Source organism: Cebidichthys violaceus, unplaced genomic scaffold (genome assembly GCF_023349555.1).
Source record: "Cebidichthys violaceus isolate CVI_PGR_0920_01 unplaced genomic scaffold, fCebVio1.0.p SCAF_149, whole genome shotgun sequence".
NCBI classification, from domain to species: domain Eukaryota; kingdom Metazoa; phylum Chordata; class Actinopteri; order Perciformes; family Stichaeidae; genus Cebidichthys; species Cebidichthys violaceus.
In genome coordinates this window covers 106,551-126,711 of record NW_027176317.1, presented here as the reverse complement: position 1 = coordinate 126,711, position 20,161 = coordinate 106,551, and the positions used below count along the sequence as shown (strand labels likewise).

General features: G+C 35.9%; 1 protein-coding gene across 1 annotated transcript; it reads left to right on the top strand.

The window, feature by feature from the left end:
- The first annotated feature begins 1,287 nt into the window (after positions 1-1,287).
- Positions 1,288-9,763, top strand: tmem19 (transmembrane protein 19). Its single transcript, XM_068709436.1, has 8 exons — positions 1,288-1,484; positions 2,770-2,922; positions 3,185-3,298; positions 7,165-7,302; positions 7,371-7,447; positions 7,609-7,786; positions 8,787-8,996; positions 9,138-9,763. The coding sequence occupies exons 2-8, from the start codon at positions 2,793-2,795 to the stop codon at positions 9,296-9,298; spliced, it is 1,008 nt and encodes a 335-aa protein (XP_068565537.1). The 5' UTR covers positions 1,288-1,484; positions 2,770-2,792; the 3' UTR covers positions 9,299-9,763.
- The last annotated feature ends 10,398 nt before the right edge of the window (positions 9,764-20,161 follow it).

Genomic DNA, 20,161 nt, shown 5'->3' with positions numbered 1-20,161 from the left:
TTTGCCATTCTACTGTTAGAAAATCATGGTTTCCCCCTTCTGAAGTCGGACGGGCTCGCGCAATTATCCTGATAACTGACGGCTGGTTCGGATTAACGAGATTGTTTGAGCGCGGATCAGCCTTTGAGAAACCGGGATAGCCTGACTTCAATCATCGGGTTAATTTAAGCTGGCTAATAGGACATTTGATCGACTTAGTTGAACCACGTATGAGGAACGGGGCCCTGGTGACATATCTACAATCACAGACATCACATGTTCAAGTGTTTTAAAGCTGCATTCTCTCTAGTGTCCACCAGGGGGCGACTCCTCTGGTTGTATAGAAGTCTAGTCTAAAATGACTCTACTTCTCTCTTGATTTATTCCCTCAGTAAACATTGTAAACATGAGTTTATGGTCTCAATCTCTAGTTTACAGTCTTCTTCAATACAGCATGATGTTCATTTAGTACATTATGCTCCATTTAGAGTCAAACAGACCATAAAGCAGGGGATGCTTTAGGGGCGGGGCTACACAGTGACTGACAGGTCTCTACGTCACTCCTCCTCAGTCCAGATACGGTCACTTCCTGTTCACTGGTCGCAAACATAATATACTTATTTTGTTATTCTTGTGTTGACAGAGCTCTGCTTGTTGCTTTGCTCATAAAAGTAAAGTGTGAACATTAAAACCCTCATGATCTCAGCTGCAGCTCGTATATCTTCTTGTAGGCCGAGCGGTACACATGGTACTACATATTTAAAGTTACTGTGAGGAACCTTTATCTGGTCCTGAACCAGTCTCTGTGTAGTCCTGGTCCTCTATCAGACCTCCATCAGACCTCCATCCATTAACGTGTACATTTATTTGATAATTGAGCCTTTTTTTCTACATTTGTTTCTTTATTTTATTTAAATGTTTGTATTATTGTAATGCCAGCTGTGGTCCTCCATACAGAGTGAAGCCTACATGCATGTCTTTATCCAAACAATGTTCAGTGTCATGCATTAAACGATGAACATTTAAGTGTGAACATTTAATAGTTTGACTCGACACAAAACTAAATTCAACGTACCATAATGTATTTATTTATGTATTTATATATTGATTATTTTTTTATGAAGCAACAGGAGTAATACAGAATTGTATTATTTTATCTGTTTCCTCCTTTTAATCGACTGTTCCACACTCCAGTAGGTGGCGGTAATGCGCCTCTAAGCTGCTTTGCCAAGCGCCAATAAACACCAAAGAAGAAGATAAGCACCCAGTATCACGTGACGGGACCCGGAAGTTGTATTTAGAAAACTCTTTGCTGGGGGGGGGCGGCTCTGTCACGTGACACGGAGCTCCAGTCGTCTCGTTTTACTTCGTACTAAATAACGAAAAACGAGCTCGCGAAGGCTGCTCGTGACTGGAAGATAAAACATAAACAAAATGTTAGCTAGGTTAGCTCCCAACGTCACGGTAACGGAAGAGAGCTAAAGCTAAGCAACGATGGCTGACCGGTGAGTTCAACACACAGCACGTGTTAATTTAAATGTTTAGTTTAAACGTTTAGTTTAAACGTTTAGTTTAAAGATGTACCCGTTAATGTGAAGAAGCAGTTAGTTAACGTGCTGTAGATTAAACTAGATTAAAGCTACATACACATGAATGCAACATCAACACCAGATATAGCAACATTTTACTACAGTATTAATACTGTAACTACTATTCATTGTGTCTAGTTGTTATTGTATGTTCCTGACTTTTAATGCAATACTTTACATGCATTTTTAATTATCAATATCTTCATATTCTGCAGCAAACACCAAAGCAAAACCTTTTAGACAATACATCTGATTCTGATACTTTGAAGGTTTGAATGAAGGACTTTAGTTGGTCTCTCTAGAAAACACGTTTACACACACACACACACACACACACACACACACACACACACACACACACACACACACACACACACACACACACACACTGTTTCCTTGTTGATCTGCAGTGAAAGAACAGAGTTTTGTGCTCATATATGTCTCAGATGATGATTCCTTTGCACAGACAGAACTGTGGATATTTAGCCCCGTGACTGCCATTAGGACGGTGTCTCTTACTGGTCCGTATGAATGAGACAAACCGGCTGCATTGAGGCAGATTGAGGGAGTATGTTTCCAAACTTAGCCCATGAACAGCTTCTGCTTCATCCACAACGTCACCCTCTTTATCCGGAACCGATCTGAAACGGAGCCGTGTTTCCCACGAGGAAATCCACAAGAACCACTCGTCACGTCGGCAGAAAATCAGACTCACCGCAAGAGCTGATACCATGAGACGAAACTGTGTTGTGCAGATGAATCGCAGCACCGAGGCAAAACCCCACCGCAGTCACCGTACGACCGGTTACTCTCAAACAATGTCGTACTTTAACCCAGAGTCTGGTGCAGCGCCCACTCCACCTGAAACAAGGACACAAGTCAGCTGGTAGAAATGTTGCATTCACGTTGTTGAGATGTTTAAAGGACATATATCTACAGTATATACATATATCTACAGTGTGTGTGGGGGTGTGTGTGTGTGTATATATATATATATATATATTATTATTATTATTTCAGTCAGTCATGAGAACTGACTACCTTGTTTCTAGAGATTTGGGAAAGTAGAAATCACCTTTAGCTCTTGTGTTGGGTGGATCCACTTCTCCGGGTCAGGTGACCACAAATATGAGATGAAGAGATTCTCTTTATTGTCTCCAACACCCCCGCTGATGTCTCTGTGTCTCTCTGTCTCCTGCAGCTCCGCTCTGACCGTCCGTCGGCATGGATTCTGAGAGCGACGTGTTGATGAAAGAGTACATCAAGATGATGACCGACATCGTCGTGCTGTGCGCCACTTTGGCTCTCTCGCTCTCCTTCTGGGTGATCTCCATCACCATCAGCAGCTACTACGGTGAGTCCAGTCCACGTTAACGCTACAGTTTGTGTAGTGGTGACTCTGTCGCCCCCTGTGGACTAAAGCTGTAGTGTCTCTGAGCACCAGAGTCCCTTTAGAAAACCTCTCATTCTACTGCAGCAGGGTCTGACAGTCTGCCCCTCTCAGTCCTGGTTCTGGTTCTCCCGTTGCCTCCCTTCCCTCCAGCGGGCAATAATTGAACTCTGAATGAATATGTCGGTCTGAGCTTGTTTGTGTGTTTGTTTGTTTGTGTTCTCAGGGACACTGCAGCCGGTGTCGCCGTGGCGATGGTTGTTCTCCATCTTGGTCCCCCTCATGCTGACGATCCGAGCATCAAAGAGAGGCAGTCTGAGCTACTCCGGAGCGATGGGAGGTGAGATATGTTTTATTAATGATGTTCAGTGTGAACGGAGGGAAGCGTTTCAGTCTTTGAGCTTCATCGGTTTGTTTTTTTCTGGACCGCAAAACCAAAATCTCTAGTACTTCATTCATCCCGACAGAAGGGTTCAGCACAAACGATGTTCAGTATGAGATGAAAATATGTTTCTGGACTAGAAAACCACATAAACAATAGTTTTCTATCAACATAATATGAAACACTATTACAGAAGTATTACTTTTGTGTCCTCTTAAAATATTATACGTGTAAATCTGTAATTATTAAAGTTAAAACAGGTTTCTGTTCACGTCTTGGGGCCGCTTTAAAAGATATTAATATATACATTAATATATAATATAACGATTTAACAAACGGAACAGGTAGAAATAGTGAAATATTGGTTTCTGTGCCAAGAAAAGACTCACGATAAGTATTTAAACTAGGATGTGCAATGTACTGAATGTACTGTATATACTGTATATACTGTATATACTGTACATACTGTATGTACTGTATGTACTGTATACGCTGTACATACTGTGCAGATTATTAAATAGTATGTTCAAACTATAATCTACTTTATTGTTAAAAGAATTCCCTTTTGGCCACAGCTGTAGACGAGCAACTTGATCCAAATACTGAGTTTAAACCAGCTTAAATTCTGATCCATGAATTTAAGTTTAATTGAAGAACGTGACTCCTGATCGTTAAGAGAGAACTACAGAAACACTCTGATATAAAGCAAGACAACCGGTTATGTTTCATCTTTTAGTCAATAATACAGAACATTTGTGTTTAGAGAGAGAAAAGATTAATAAAGTAAACGATTAAATGAAAACAATAAATCTAAAACTATTTAGTACATGAAAAAGTAGAAGATTTAGTACTCATGACTAATATGCAAAATAATTGAATACAATTTGGCAAAACATAAAAATAACAGAAAGGAAAAAAATATTTAATGAAAATACAATATTGTCAGTAATGATAACAATGACGAAACATATTTGAAAAACAGAAAAGGGAAAAAAATAAACAATAAATATGATAATAATAATAATATATAATAATAAAGTATAAATTAATAATATATAAATTATTGTTTTAGCCGGTGAAATTAGTGGATAAATATGTGGAGCTGCTCCCTGAATCTGAAAAGAGAGATAACAAATAAATAGTTTAATCCTTTTTTTGTTTCATAACTGGACTTTCTGTGGTTATAACATCACATCATCAGTTGTCTTCAGGCAGTTTTCTAGTCAGCAGACGAGTTGTTGGAAACTCGTTAACTCTGAGTCGTGAGTAGAGACCTTTTGAAATCAATTAGTGTTATTAGCTGACGTCTGTGACGTTAATAAAATGAATTGATTTATTTCGTTGGCGTCAGCTGTCCTCGTCCTGTTTGTGGGATAAAGTCTAACATTTAACTGAGTTTAGTGACATAATGTTTCTGTTGTCCTGTGATAGTCTTGTATAAAATACATCTCACTGGTTACGTAGTGATATCTGTATAACCCCAAATCACTTCAGACGTCTTTACAGTCTGTTAAGAAACCTCAAAGAGCAACAGAAGTACAATAGAAACAATATTCCATCATAGTCAATCCAAATGACATAAAGATAAATATATAATGAGAGCAGTAATAACACTAATAAAAGCAGAGTTAACAATAGAAACAAAAGTACTAATAATAACAGCAACAACAACAGTGGATTTAATAGAATGAGAATAAAAGCAGTAAATAAAGACCAGTTATCAAATCATCCTACAGATATTTAAATAAAGAGCAAAAGATAAATATTAAAATGCCTAAAAGCTCCACTACCTAACAGCGTCAAGAACTCAGTATGTCTAACGTTAAGTCTGCAGCACGCAGCTATTAGGCTTCATGAGTCCAACTATATCTAAATATAGTTCTGCTATCAGAGGACTGTGGATGAATCACAAAGCTGTCAACGTGTTGTCACAGTTTGACTCTTTGTGGTCACGGCCCGTCGTCAGCTCTTTAGCTTTATTACAGAGTGGAAATGATGTTTCTATTCTCTCCAATAAAGACAAATCACAACTTCTTTTGATCTGCAACATGGTGACATCAGGAGTCACCCAGGTATGAAATGTCAATCTATACGCTGACGATTAATTGATTTATTTATGCGATTCATTCAGTTCCCAACACTCCTGGAGTATGTTAAATAATGTAGTAAACGTTTATTAAACAATTCATCAAAGTGAATTCATGCCTCTCATGAATAAATAAGTCCTGCATTTGTTTTTTGAATCTGTTGGTAGACTCGGCCATGGTAGACAAACTAAAAGCTAACGTCAATGCTATGAAAAGTGGGAAAGAATTATTCACCGTTGTCTTTCGTTAAGTTAAGAAGAAGTTAAGAGTCGGATATTTAATGGACAAATAAATCCCGTCTCATCTGAAAAGCCAGCTTACTATAATGTTCCTACTGGACAGTAGATGTAAAAGCAATGGGTTCCCCTCGTGATGACTGATGGAGTTAGTCGTCGTCATCCTCTGATTAGATTTTCCATTTCATTTGACATAAAGGGCGTTTTTCTTTGAAGCCTTGTTTGTCACATTTTTTCTGAAAACAGATAACAGTTTATTTTAAATTCCGTTCATCTTTGATTTCGTGACTTTGGAGATGTGACTTTAGCGTCTTGTTTTTTATCCTCCGGACAGAATGAATCCATTATACATCCAGAACAACTCAAGTGTTTTAAAGGAGGACATGGCGTCATATGGCCTTCCTCTGACAACATCGTTACTGTTTGATTTATTAGAATCATTAAGAAAAGTTTAGCAATTCACTGAAAAGTTATTTATCTAAAACAGGGCTCTTCAACGATTTTCAGGCCAAGGACCCCCAAACTGATAGAGAGATGGAGCAGGGACCCCCTACTATATATATTGTATAACATTTTGTTTTCTATTAAACTAGGCCTAGTGCCATGTATAAACATACCTTGTTATTCAAATGATACACAGGTTCATATATTCATGTTTTTATTTTAAAGGTACAGTGAGTAGGGAGGCCGGTCCACTGCCATTTATGAACACACCTTGTATGATAGTCATGCATACAAGCTATTCAAAGTGAGCCCCTGTTGAAGACCTCTGCTCTAGAATGTACCACTTTAAGTTGAGCGAGGGAAAGCGTGAGACTCCAGATGAAGGTCTGGAAGAAGCTTGTGTGGATAGTTCCAGTAATTCTATAAATACACGCCTTCGGCTGGTTAATGCGACGTGTGAGACACCGTGGAATAAACCGAATAAAGGGTAACTTACCAAACGTTTGCACAAAATGTACAGAAGCATCAGTTTCATTGTATTTAGCAATGCAGCAAGATTATAACGAGATAAGAGTTCTAATCGTCTTTCTCGTCTCCTCCGCTCGTACCTCCCATGGGCGAGACTGATGCGCGATGCGAGGAAAGGAATCAAGGAGGCACAAAATCATGAAATGAGAAAGACACAAAAACCTGAGCCTGAAGCTCTTCTTTATGGTTTTAGATTGAACAGACGGTCAAGTGACGCTCTGTGCTTGTAGAATTTTGTATGAATCCAAACACTTGTTATATTTTGCATTCATTGCATTTAAAGGACTGCATTTTGGAGATGAGCGTTTATTAACAAAGGAGGAGCATTTCTGTTTTGAGTTTTTATTTATTTGTGTTGTGCCAATAAAGGAACTTCATCGAATGAAAGCTGTTTTAGATATGTCAAAGATTTGAGGTGACGTCAGTTTATCTAGTAGGAAAGCAGTGAATGGAGTTCACTGTAACGTCTGTGCTCTGAAGCGTCCGTTGCTCCTGTGAGCTCGTCTTAAAGTCCGATGTGTTCTCTCAGCTCTCTTCGTAGGATTCGTGCTGACGATGGCAAACTACAGCTTCTTCTCCGCTCTGCTGGCCTTCTTCATCACCTCCTCCAAACTGACCCGCTGGGGAGGAGCACAGAAGAGGAAGCTAGACGCCGAGTACAAAGAAGGTGAGCGACGGGAAGGTGTGCTCATTGTTGAATCTATTCAAAGTATTCATATCCATGTTTTTGTTTAGGGGGCCAGAGGAACTGGATTCAGGTCTTCTGTAACGGAGGAGTTCCCACAGAGCTGGCTCTGCTTTATATGATAGAGGTAAATAAACACATGTTGTTTAATACTGTATGCAGTGGAATATTTGCGATATGTACCTCTGAGATGTAGTGAAGTAGAAGTACCTTGAATTTGTACTTGTGTGTAATCAGACGGTTTTTCTGACTGTAAACGTTGGTTAACTAGAGTCTGTTGGCTCTCAGGTGGGTCCCGGTGAGATGCCCATCGACTTCAGCAGACAGTACACGGCCTCCTGGATGTGCCTCTCTCTGCTGGGAGCTCTGGCCTGCAGCAGCGGGGACACCTGGGCGTCGGAGGTGGGGCCTGTTCTCAGCCAATCGCAGCCCAGACTCATCACCACCTGGAAGGAAGTCCCAGCAGGTGAGACAAGTCACAGGGCGTCATGTACAACTACTACTAAATATAGATTTTATTTAATCATGATAAAAAAAAAGAAGCTTTACAAGAGAAACAAATCCATTTAAAACAGGTGACACAACAAAATCCAAAACAATAAAAACTAAGTATAAGAAATACAAATATGGTCAGAAGATTGTAAAAATAACTTTTGAGCGTTTTCTTTAAACAATCAACAGAAATGACTCGTGTTGGTTTACAGTAAACGGTTTATTTGGAATAAAAAGGCTTTTTTTTCATTTTAAGCTTCATTTTGGTTGATTTATTATTTTTTTTAAGGTGAAAGCGTTGGTGTGTTAAAGGACCCTAGGAAAGATGAAAATCTGTTGACAGACGTTTTTTACAGCTTCTGGCGCTGATAAATGCTGTTGTTTTGTTTAAAGATTGTTTAAAAAAAACAACAACCATTTTCCATCTGGCCGGTGGTTTAAGATATCTTTTGTAACGTTGTTTGTGGTTTAAAATTCATACTCAGTTTTTTTTATCTCAGGCTTCTTCTATAGAGTAAGAATTCCACGTTTGCCCAACATCTCTCCTCTCTGTGCATTTGTACCAGTTACGTTTAGACTTTATGCTTTACATTTCTTGCTGTTTGCAAAGATGTAAAAGTCATCATAACTGGATATCTGAGTAGTCTGTTGGACTCAGTTATTAAAGTAAGTGATTACAGATGTTTTGCATATAATGTAACAGATGACAGATAAAAACAAACCGCATTAAGATGTTTATTACTGAAAGATAGGAACATTTTTATTACACACGTCCGTCTTTGTTTCATCAGGTCATTAGTTTAACTTTGCTGTAATTAATGTGAATTTCTTTTTCATAGCCTGTGATGCGTTCAAATGACCTAAAGCTGCTGTGTGTTAATGTCAACAGCTGCATGTGTTGCTGGAGGCAGAAGTTCAAGAACAGTTTCTTTTATTCATTCAGATCTACTTTCTCTCATTTCTTTCTGCTGCAGGAACAAACGGAGGCGTCACCACCGTCGGACTGGTCGCCAGTTTCCTGGGTGGGCTGGCGGTGGGCGGGGCCTATTACGTAACGCAGCTCCTGTTGGTGGACAACCTGAACCTGGTGAACCCCCAGTGGCCAATCATGTTGTACGGGGGCGTGGCCGGGCTGCTGGGCTCGATGCTGGACTCTTTCCTGGGAGCACACATGCAATACTCGGGTAGGAACACATTATTCTTCTTTATTCATCATTTTCTCTTTTTCAATTTAAAGGCTAATTACAAGCCTGTTAGCAGTTTGATCTTCTTCTTCTGTAAATGAAGTTTCAGAGTCACTAACTGTACGTTCCTCTTGTCTTTAGGCTTCGACTCGAGCATCGGGAAGGTGGTGAGCTACCAGTCGGCCACGACCCGGCGGATCTGTGGGAAACCGATCTTAGACAACAACGCGGTGAACCTGTTCTCCTCCGTCCTCGTCGCTCTCATCCTGCCCGGGCTGGCGTGGGGGATGTGGCCGCAGTAGACGGACTGCTGATTGTTAAGATATCTGAGTAGTCTGTTGGACTCAAAGACACGGACACTCATTTCATGTATTAATACATGTTGGACACTTAAGAGACTCCCAATATGATGGAGAGGAAAATAAAAACTGAAATATTTCCTACATTTACTCAATGATACAACTGAATTGAACTGATAGTAGCTGATGGACTGAGGATATTTAAGCTGATTTTTTGAGAGAAACTTTCCAGACTAAGGTTAGACTCAATTTGAGCTTAATACTGCCACCAACCATACAATAATAAACATTAAATAATATCAATATATTTAAGATATACTTCTAGTATTGTCACAGCAATAATTTATACAGCGTCAGGTTTTCAAATGATCCTCAGTCTGCACAGTTTGAAATGAATTCTCATGCATTTAAAAAGCTATTTCCTTCCATTGACTGATTTTGTCAATAAACTGGTTCATTCTAAATTAAGGGTGTGTTTTGTGTGTAAATCTGTTGGGTCGAAAAAAGTCATAAAAGTCATAGTATAGCTGCTATACTATGACTTTTATGACTTTGTTTTTGACATGCTATACTATGACTGTTTTTTGATGTTTTTCAACATACTATACTTTGACTTTTTTCGACATGCTATACTGTGACTTTTTTCGACAGACAATACTATGACGTTTTTCGACATACTATAATTTGACTTTTTTTGACATGCTATATTATGATGTTTTTCGACATGCTATACTATGACTTTTTTTGACATACTATCACTTTTTTCGACAAGCTATACTGTGATGTTTTTCGACATACTATACTATGACTTTGATGACTGCTTTCGACAGGCTATACTATGACTGTTTTTTGACTTTTTTCAACATGCTATACTATGACTTTTTTCTACATATTATAATTTGACTTTTTTCGACATGCTATACTGTGACTTTTTTCGACATGCTATACTATGACTTTTTTCGACATGCTATACTATGACTTTTTTCGATATGCTATACTATGACTTTTTTTCGACATGCTATACTATGACTTTTTTCGACATGCTATACTATGACTTTTCACTTTTTTTGACATGCTATACTATGACTGCTTTCGACAAGCTATACTATGACTGTTTTTTGACTTTTTTCGACATGCTATACTATGACTGTTTTTCACTTTTTTTGACAGGCTATACTATGACTGTTTTTCACTTTTTTTGACATGCTGTACTATGACTGTTTTATTTGTTTGACATGCTATACTATGACTTTTTTTATTTGTTTCACATGCTATACTATGACTTTTTTATTTTTTTGACATAATATACTATGATTGTTTTTGACTTTTTTCAACATGCTATACTATGACCGTTTTTCACTTTTTTTCGACATGCTATACGATGACCGTTTTTCACTTTTTTTGACATGCTATACTATGACCGTTTTTCACTTTTTTCGACAGGCTATACTATGACTTTCTATGACTTTTTGTAGACACACTATAATATGATTTCTTATCCCATAGGTTGGATTGGAGAGAGCTCCAACAGAAGCAACAGCAGTGAGGGCTCTGGCTCGGTGCGTCTCCATGACATGACTCAGGATGGACTCTACATTTCTCCATTCTTGGCTGAGATAGACAGCGAAGCGCTGCAACATTTATTGGTTAAAATAATAGCATTTACTTCACTGAATACTGTCATTCTTCAGTATTAATGTATGTATTGTAATTTGTTATTGAATAAAAAGCAATTCCAAAAAGTCGTGGTGTTTAATGCATGCAAGAAAAAATAAAAGTAATATCAGAATCCAATATTTTGTTCCATTCCCTGTTGTTCTGACAATGTGTATACTATGAATTTTTCACCATTTTTTATTTTTTTGACATGCTATACTATGACTGTTTTTCACTGTTTTCGACAGGCTATACTATGACTGTTTTTGACATGCAATACTATGACTGTTTTTTGACTGTTTTTGACATGCTGTACTATGACCGTTTTTCACTTTTTTCGACAGGCTATACTATGACTGTTTTCGACATGCAATACTATGACTGTTTTTTGACTGTTTTTGACATGCTGTACTATGACCGTTTTTCACTTTTTTCGACATGCTATACTATGACCGTTTTTGACTTTTTTTGACATGCTATACTATGACTGCTTTCGACAGGCTACACAATGACTGCTTTTGACAGAATATACTATGACTGTTTTCAACATGCTATACTATGACTGTTTTTTCACTTTTGTCGACATGCTATACTATGACCATTTTTCACCGAGCCATAGTATAGCCTGTCGATAAAAGTGAAAAACGGTCATAGTATAGCCTGTCAAAAAAAGTGAAAAACGGTCATAGTATAGCCTGTCGATAAAAGTGAAAAATGGTCATAGTATAGCCTGTCAAAAAAAGTGAAAAACGGTCATAGTATAGTATGTCGAAAAAAGTGAAAAACGGTCATAGTATAGCATGTCGAAAAAAGTGAAAAACGGTCATAGTAAAGCATGTCGAAAAAAGTGAAAAACGGTCATAGTATAGCATGTCGAAAAAAGTGAAAAACGGTCATAGTAAATTATGTCAAAAACAGTCATAGCACAGCCTGTCGAAAAAAGTCATAGTATAGCATGTGGAAAAAAGTGAAAAACGGTCATAGTATAGCATGTCGAAAAAAGTGAAAAACGGTCATGGTATATAATGTCGAAAACGGTCATAGTGGAGCCTGTCGAAAAAAGTGAAAAACGGTCATAGTATAGCATGTCGAAAAAAGTCAAAAAACAGTCATGGTATATTATGTCGAAAACAGTCATATTATACCCTGTCGAAAACAGTCATAGTATAGCCTGTTGAAAAAAGTGAAAAACGGTCATAGTATAGCATGTCAAAAAAAGTCAAAAAACAGTCATAGCATATTATGTTGAAAACAGTCATATTATAGCCTGTCTAAAACAGTCATAGTATAGCCTGTCGAAAAAAGTGAAAAACGGTCATAGTATAGCATGTCGAAAAAAGTCAAAAAACAGTCATAGTATATTATGTCGAAAACAGTCATATTATAGCCTGTCTAAAACAGTCATAGTATAGCCTGTCGAAAAAAGTGAAAAACGGTCATAGTATAGCATGTCGAAAAAAGTCAAAAAACAGTCAAGGTATATTATGTCGAAAACAGTCATAGTATAGCCTGTTGAAAAAAGTGAAAAACGGTCATAGTATAGCATGTCAAAAAAAGTCAAAAAACAGTCATAGTATAGCCTGTCGAAAAAAGTCAAAAAACAGTCAGAGTATATTATGTCAAAAACAGTCATATTATAGCCTGTCGAAAACAGTCATAGTATAGCCTGTCGAAAACAGTCACAGTATAACATGTCGAAAAAAGTGAAAAACGGTCATAGTATAGCATGTCAAAAAAAGTCAAAAAACAGTCATAGTATATTATGTCGAAAACAGTCATAGTATAGCCTGTCGAAAACAGTCATAGTATAGCATGTGGAAAAAAGTGAAAAACGGTCATAGTATAGCATGTCGAAAAAAGTAAAAAAACAGTCATGGTATATTATGTCGAAAACAGTCATATTATACCCTGTCGAAAACAGTCATAGTATAGCCTGTCGAAAAAAGTGAAAAACGGTCATAGTATAGCATGTCGAAAAAAGTCAAAAAACAGTCATAGTATATTATGTCGAAAACAGTCATATTATAGCCTGTCTAAAACAGTCATAGTATAGCCTGTCGAAAAAAGTGAAAAACGGTCATAGTATAGCATGTCGAAAAAATTTAAAAACAGTCATAGTATAGCCTGTCGAAGTCAAAAAACAGTCATAGTATATTATGTCGAAAACAGTCATAGTATAGCCTGTCGAAAACGGTCATAGTATAGCCTGTTGAAAAAAGTGAAAAACGGTCATAGTATAGCATGTCAAAAAAAGTCAAAAACAGTCATAGTATAATATGTCGAAAACGGTCATAGTATAGCCTGTCGAAAACAGTCATAGTATAGCCTGTTGAAAAAAGTCAAAAAAAAGTCATAGTATATTATGTCAAAAACAGTCATAGTATAGCCTGTCGAAAAAAGTCAAAAACTGTCATAGTATAGCATGTCGAAAAAAGTCAAAAAACAGTCATAGTATTATATGTCGAAAAGAGTCATAGTATAGCCTGTCGAAAACAGTAATAGTATAGCCTGTCGAAAAAATTGAAAAACGGTCATAGTATAGCATGTCAAAAAAAGTCAAAAAACAGTCAAAGCATATTATGTCGAAAACAGTCATATTACAGCCTGTCGAAAACAGTCATAGTATAACATGTCGAAAAAAGTGAAAAACGGTCATAGTATATTCTGTCAAAAACAGTCATATTATAGCCTGTCGAAAAAAGTGAAAAACGGTCATAGTATAGCATGTCGAAAAAATTTAAAAACGGTCATAGTATAGCCTGTCGAAGTCAAAAAACAGTCTTAGCATATTATGTCGAAAACAGTCATAGTATAGCCTGTCTAAAACAGTCATAGTATAGCATGTCGAAAAAAGTGAAAAAAGGTCATAGTATAGCATGTCAAAAAAAGTAAAAAAACAAACATGGTATATTATGTCAAAAACAGTCATAGTATAGCCTGTCGAAAACAGTCATAGTATAGCCTGTCGAAAACAGTAATAGTATAGCCTGTCAAAAAAAGTGAAAAACGGTCATAGTATAGCATGTCGAAAAAGTGAAAAACGGTCATAGTTTAGCATGTCAAAAAAAGTCAAAAAACAGTCAGAGTATATTATGTCGAAAACAGTCATATTATACCCTGTCGAAAACAGTCATAGTATAGCCTGTTGAAAAAAGTGAAAAACGGTCATAGTATAGCATGTCAAAAAAAGTCAAAAAACAGTCATAGTATAGCCTGTCGAAAAAAGTCAAAAAACAGTCAGAGTATATTATGTCAAAAACAGTCATATTATAGCCTGTCGAAAACAGTCATAGTATAGCCTGTCGAAAACAGTCACAGTATAACATGTCGAAAAAAGTGAAAAACGGTCATAGTATAGCATGTCAAAAAAAGTCAAAAAACAGTCATAGTATATTATGTCGAAAACAGTCATAGTATAGCCTGTCGAAAACAGTCATAGTATAGCATGTGGAAAAAAGTGAAAAACGGTCATAGTATAGCATGTCGAAAAAAGTAAAAAAACAGTCATGGTATATTATGTCGAAAACAGTCATATTATACCCTGTCGAAAACAGTCATAGTATAGCCTGTTGAAAAAAGTGAAAAACGGTCATAGTATAGCATGTCAAAAAAAGTCAAAAAACAGTCATAGCATATTATGTTGAAAACAGTCATATTATAGCCTGTCTAAAACAGTCATAGTATAGCCTGTCGAAAAAAGTGAAAAACGGTCATAGTATAGCATGTCGAAAAAAGTAAAAAAACAGTCATGGTATATTATGTCGAAAACAGTCATATTATACCCTGTCGAAAACAGTCATAGTATAGCCTGTTGAAAAAAGTGAAAAACGGTCATAGTATAGCATGTCAAAAAAAGTCAAAAAACAGTCATAGCATATTATGTTGAAAACAGTCATATTATAGCCTGTCTAAAACAGTCATAGTATAGCCTGTCGAAAAAAGTGAAAAACGGTCATAGTATAGCATGTCGAAAAAATTTAAAAACAGTCATAGTATAGCCTGTCGAAGTCAAAAAACAGTCATAGTATATTATGTCGAAAACAGTCATAGTATAGCCTGTCGAAAACGGTCATAGTATAGCCTGTTGAAAAAAGTGAAAAACGGTCATAGTATAGCATGTCAAAAAAAGTCAAAAACAGTCATAGTATAATATGTCGAAAACGGTCATAGTATAGCCTGTCGAAAACAGTCATAGTATAGCCTGTCGAAAACAGTGAAAAACTGTCATAGTATAGCATGTCGAAAAAAGTCAAAAAACAGTCATAGTATTATATGTCGAAAAGAGTCATATTATAGCCTGTCGAAAACAGTCATAGTATAGCCTGTCGAAAACAGTCATAGTATAGCCTGTCGAAAAAAGTGAAAAACAGTCATAGTATAGCATGTCGAAAAAAGTCAAAAAACAGTCATAGTATATTATGTCGAAAACAGTCATAGTATAGCCTGTCGAAAACAGTAATAGTATAGCCTGTCAAAAAAATTGAAAAACGGTCATAGTATAGCATGTCAAAAAAAGTCAAAAAACAGTCAAAGCATATTATGTCGAAAACAGTCATATTACAGCCTGTCGAAAACAGTCATAGTATAACATGTCGAAAAAAGTGAAAAACGGTCATAGTATATTCTGTCAAAAACAGTCATATTATAGCCTGTCGAAAAAAGTGAAAAACGGTCATAGTATAGCATGTCGAAAAAATTTAAAAACGGTCATAGTATAGCCTGTCGAAGTCAAAAAACAGTCTTAGCATATTATGTCGAAAACAGTCATAGTATAGCCTGTCTAAAACAGTCATAGTATAGCATGTCGAAAAAAGTGAAAAAAGGTCATAGTATAGCATGTCAAAAAAAGTAAAAAAACAGTCATGGTATATTATGTCAAAAACAGTCATAGTATAGCCTGTCGAAAACAGTCATAGTATAGCCTGTCGAAAACAGTAATAGTATAGCCTGTCAAAAAAAGTGAAAAACGGTCATAGTATAGCATGTCGAAAAAGTGAAAAACGGTCATAGTTTAGCATGTCAAAAAAAGTCAAAAAACAGTCGTGGTATATTATGTTGAAAACAGTCATAGTATAGCCTGTCGAAAACAGTAATAGTATAGCCTGTCGAAAAAAGTGAAAAACGGTCATAGTATAGCATGTCGAAAAAAGTGAAAAACGGTCATAGTATAGCATGTCAAAAAAAGTCAAAAAACAGTCAAAGCATATTATGTCGAAAACAGTCATAGTATAGCCTTTCAACATTTTTTTAAAACGGTCATAGTATAGCCTGTCGAAGTCAAAAAACAGTCATAGCACATTATGTCGAAAACAGTCGTAGTATAGCCTGTCGAAAACAGTCATAGTATAGCATGTCGAAAAAATTGAAAAAAAGGTCATAGTATAGCATGTCGAAAAAAGTCAAAAAACAGTCATAGTATAGCATGTCGAAAAAAGTAATAGTATAGCCTGTCGAAAAAAGTGAAAAACTGTCATAGTATAGCATGTCGAAAAAAGTCAAAAAACAGTCATAGTATTATATGTCGAAAAGAGTCATATTATAGCCTGTCGAAAACAGTCATAGTATAGCCTGTCGAAAACAGTAATAGTATAGCCTGTCGAAAAAAGTGAAAAACTGTCATAGTATAGCATGTCGAAAAAAGTCAAAAAACAGTCATAGTATTATATGTCGAAAAGAGTCATATTATAGCCTGTCGAAAACAGTCATAGTATAGCCTGTCGAAAACAGTCATAGTATAGCCTGTCGAAAAAAGTGAAAAACAGTCATAGTATAGCATGTCGAAAAAAGTCAAAAAACAGTCATAGTATATTATGTCGAAAACAGTCATAGTATAGCCTGTCGAAAACAGTAATAGTATAGCCTGTCAAAAAAATTGAAAAACGGTCATAGTATAGCATGTCAAAAAAAGTCAAAAAACAGTCAAAGCATATTATGTCGAAAACAGTCATATTACAGCCTGTCGAAAACAGTCATAGTATAACATGTCGAAAAAAGTGAAAAACGGTCATAGTATATTCTGTCAAAAACAGTCATATTATAGCCTGTCGAAAAAAGTGAAAAACGGTCATAGTATAGCATGTCGAAAAAATTTAAAAACGGTCATAGTATAGCCTGTCGAAGTCAAAAAACAGTCTTAGCATATTATGTCGAAAACAGTCATAGTATAGCCTGTCTAAAACAGTCATAGTATAGCATGTCGAAAAAAGTGAAAAAAGGTCATAGTATAGCATGTCAAAAAAAGTAAAAAAACAGTCATGGTATATTATGTCAAAAACAGTCATAGTATAGCCTGTCGAAAACAGTCATAGTATAGCCTGTCGAAAACAGTAATAGTATAGCCTGTCAAAAAAAGTGAAAAACGGTCATAGTATAGCATGTCGAAAAAGTGAAAAACGGTCATAGTTTAGCATGTCAAAAAAAGTCAAAAAACAGTCGTGGTATATTATGTTGAAAACAGTCATAGTATAGCCTGTCGAAAACAGTAATAGTATAGCCTGTCGAAAAAAGTGAAAAACGGTCATAGTATAGCATGTCGAAAAAAGTGAAAAACGGTCATAGTATAGCATGTCAAAAAAAGTCAAAAAACAGTCAAAGCATATTATGTCGAAAACAGTCATAGTATAGCCTTTCAACATTTTTTTAAAACGGTCATAGTATAGCCTGTCGAAGTCAAAAAACAGTCATAGCACATTATGTCGAAAACAGTCGTAGTATAGCCTGTCGAAAACAGTCATAGTATAGCATGTCGAAAAAATTGAAAAAAAGGTCATAGTATAGCATGTCGAAAAAAGTCAAAAAACAGTCATAGTATAGCATGTCGAAAAAAGTAAAAAAAAAGTCATAGTATAGCATGTCGAAAAAAGTAAAAAAAAAGTCATAGTATAGCATGTCGAAAACAGTCATAGTATAGTGTGTCGAAAAAAGTCATAGTATAGCCTGTCGAAAAAAATGAAAAACGGTCATAGTTATAGTATGTCGAAAAAAAAAAGAAAAAGTTAAAGTATAGCAAGTATGTAAAAAAAAGAAGGTTAAAAACTCATAGTATACACATTGTCATAACAAACGGTAATGGAACAAAATATTGAATTCTGATATTACTTTTATTTTTTCTTGCATGCATTAAACACCAAGATTTTTGGAACTGCTTTTTATTCAATAACAAATTACAATACATACATTAATACTGAAGAATGACAGTATTCAGTGAAGTAAATGCTATTATTTTAACCAATAAATGTTTCAGCGCTTCGCTGTCTATCTCAGCCAAGAACGGAGAAATGTAGAGTCCATCCTGAGTCATGTCATGGAGACGCACCGAGCCAGAGCCCTCACTGCTGTTCCTTCTGTTGGAGCTCTCTCCAATCCAACCTATGGGATAAGAAATCATATTATAGTCTGTCTACAAAAAGTCATAGAAAGTCATAGTATAGCCTGACGGAAAAAAGTGAAAAATGGTCATAGTATAGCATGTCAAAAAAAGTGAAAAACGGTCATAGTATATTATGTCGAAAACAGTCATAGTATAGCCTGTCGAAAACAGTCATAGTATAACATGTCAAAAAAAGTGAAAAACGGTCATAGTATAGCATGTCGAAAAAAGTGAAAAAACAGTCATAGCATATTATGTCGAAAACAGTCATAGTATAGCCTGTCGAAAACAGTCATAGTATAGCATGTCGAAAAAAGTCATAGTATAGCATGTCGAAAAAAGTCAAAAAACAGTCATAGTATATTATGTCAATAACAGTCATAGTATAGCCTGTCGAAAACAGTCATAGTATAGCATGTCGAAAAAAGTCAAAAAACAGTCATAGTATATTATGTCAATAACAGTCATAGTATAGCCTGTCGAAAACAGTCATAGTAAAGCATGTCGAAAAAAGTGAAAAACGGTCATAGTATAGCATGTCGAAAAAAGTGAAAAACGGTCATAGTATAGCATGTCGAAAAAAGTCAAAAAACAGTCATGGTATATGTCGAAAACAGTCATAGTATAGCCTGTCGAAAACAGTAATAGTATAGCCTGTCGAAAAAAGTGAAAAACAGTCATAGTATAGCATGTCGAAAAAAGTGAAAAACGGTCATAGTATAGCATGTCGAAAAAAGTAAAAAAACAGTCATAGTATATTATATCAAAAACAGTCATAGTATAGCCTGTCAAAAAAAGTGAAAAACGGTCATAGTATAGCATGTCGAAAAAATTTAAAAACGGTCATAGTATAGCATGTCGAAGTCAAAAAACAGTCATAGCATATTATGTCGAAAACAGTCATAGTATAGCCTGTCGAAAACAGTCATAGTAAAGCCTGTCGAAAAAAGTGAAAAACGGTCATAGTATAGCATGTCGAAAAAAGTAAAAAAACAGTCATGGTTTATTATGTCGAAAACAGTCAGAGTATAGCCTATCGAAAAAAGTTAAAAACGGTCATAGTATATTATGTCAAAAACAGTCCTTGTATAGCCTGTCGAAAACAGTCATAGTAGAGCCTGTCGAAAAAAGTGAAAAACGGTCATAGTATATTATGTCAAAAACAGTCATAGTATAGCCTGTCGAAAAAAGTGAAAAACGGTCATAGTATATTATGTCAAAAACAGTCATAGTATAGCCTGTCGAAAAAAGTGAAAAACGGTCATAGTATATTATGTCAAAAACAGTCATAGTATAGCCTGTCGAAAACAGTCATAGTAAAGCCTGTCGAAAAAAGTGAAAAACGGTCATAGTATAGTATGTCGAAAAAAGTGAAAAACGGTCATAGTATATTATGTCGAAAACAGTCATAGTATAGTCTGTCGAAAAATAGTCAAAAAACAGTCATCGTATATTATGTCAAAAACAGTCATAGTATAGCCTGTCGAAAAAAGTCGAAAAACAGAGTATAGCATGTCGAAAAAAGTGAAAAACAGTCATAGTATTGCATGTCGAAAAAAGTGAAAAACAGTCTTAGTATTGCATGTCGAAAACAGTCATAGTATAGTATGGCAAAAAAACTTCATAGTATAGCAAGTCAAAGAAAGTCATAAAAGTCATAGTATTGTAAGTCATAAAAGTATAGTTTGTCATAAAATAGTCTAAAACAATTCATAGTATAGTATGCTATTAAAAAAGCCATAAAAATATCATACTATAGAATATCCCAATTTTGTCTTGGCAGCTACAATCTATAAACTATAAAAACTATAGAGCAGTACCTCGTAATGATGGGATACTCA

Coding starts and splice junctions, on each gene's coding strand:
- tmem19 (XM_068709436.1), top strand. CDS start 2,793: ATGGATTCTGAGAGCGACGTGTTGATGAAAGAGTACATCAAGATGATG. Junction 2,923..3,184: donor CACCATCAGCAGCTACTACG/GTGAGTCCAGTC, acceptor TTGTGTTCTCAG/GGACACTGCAGCCGGTGTCG. Junction 8,997..9,137: donor AGCACACATGCAATACTCGG/GTAGGAACACAT, acceptor TCTTGTCTTTAG/GCTTCGACTCGAGCATCGGG.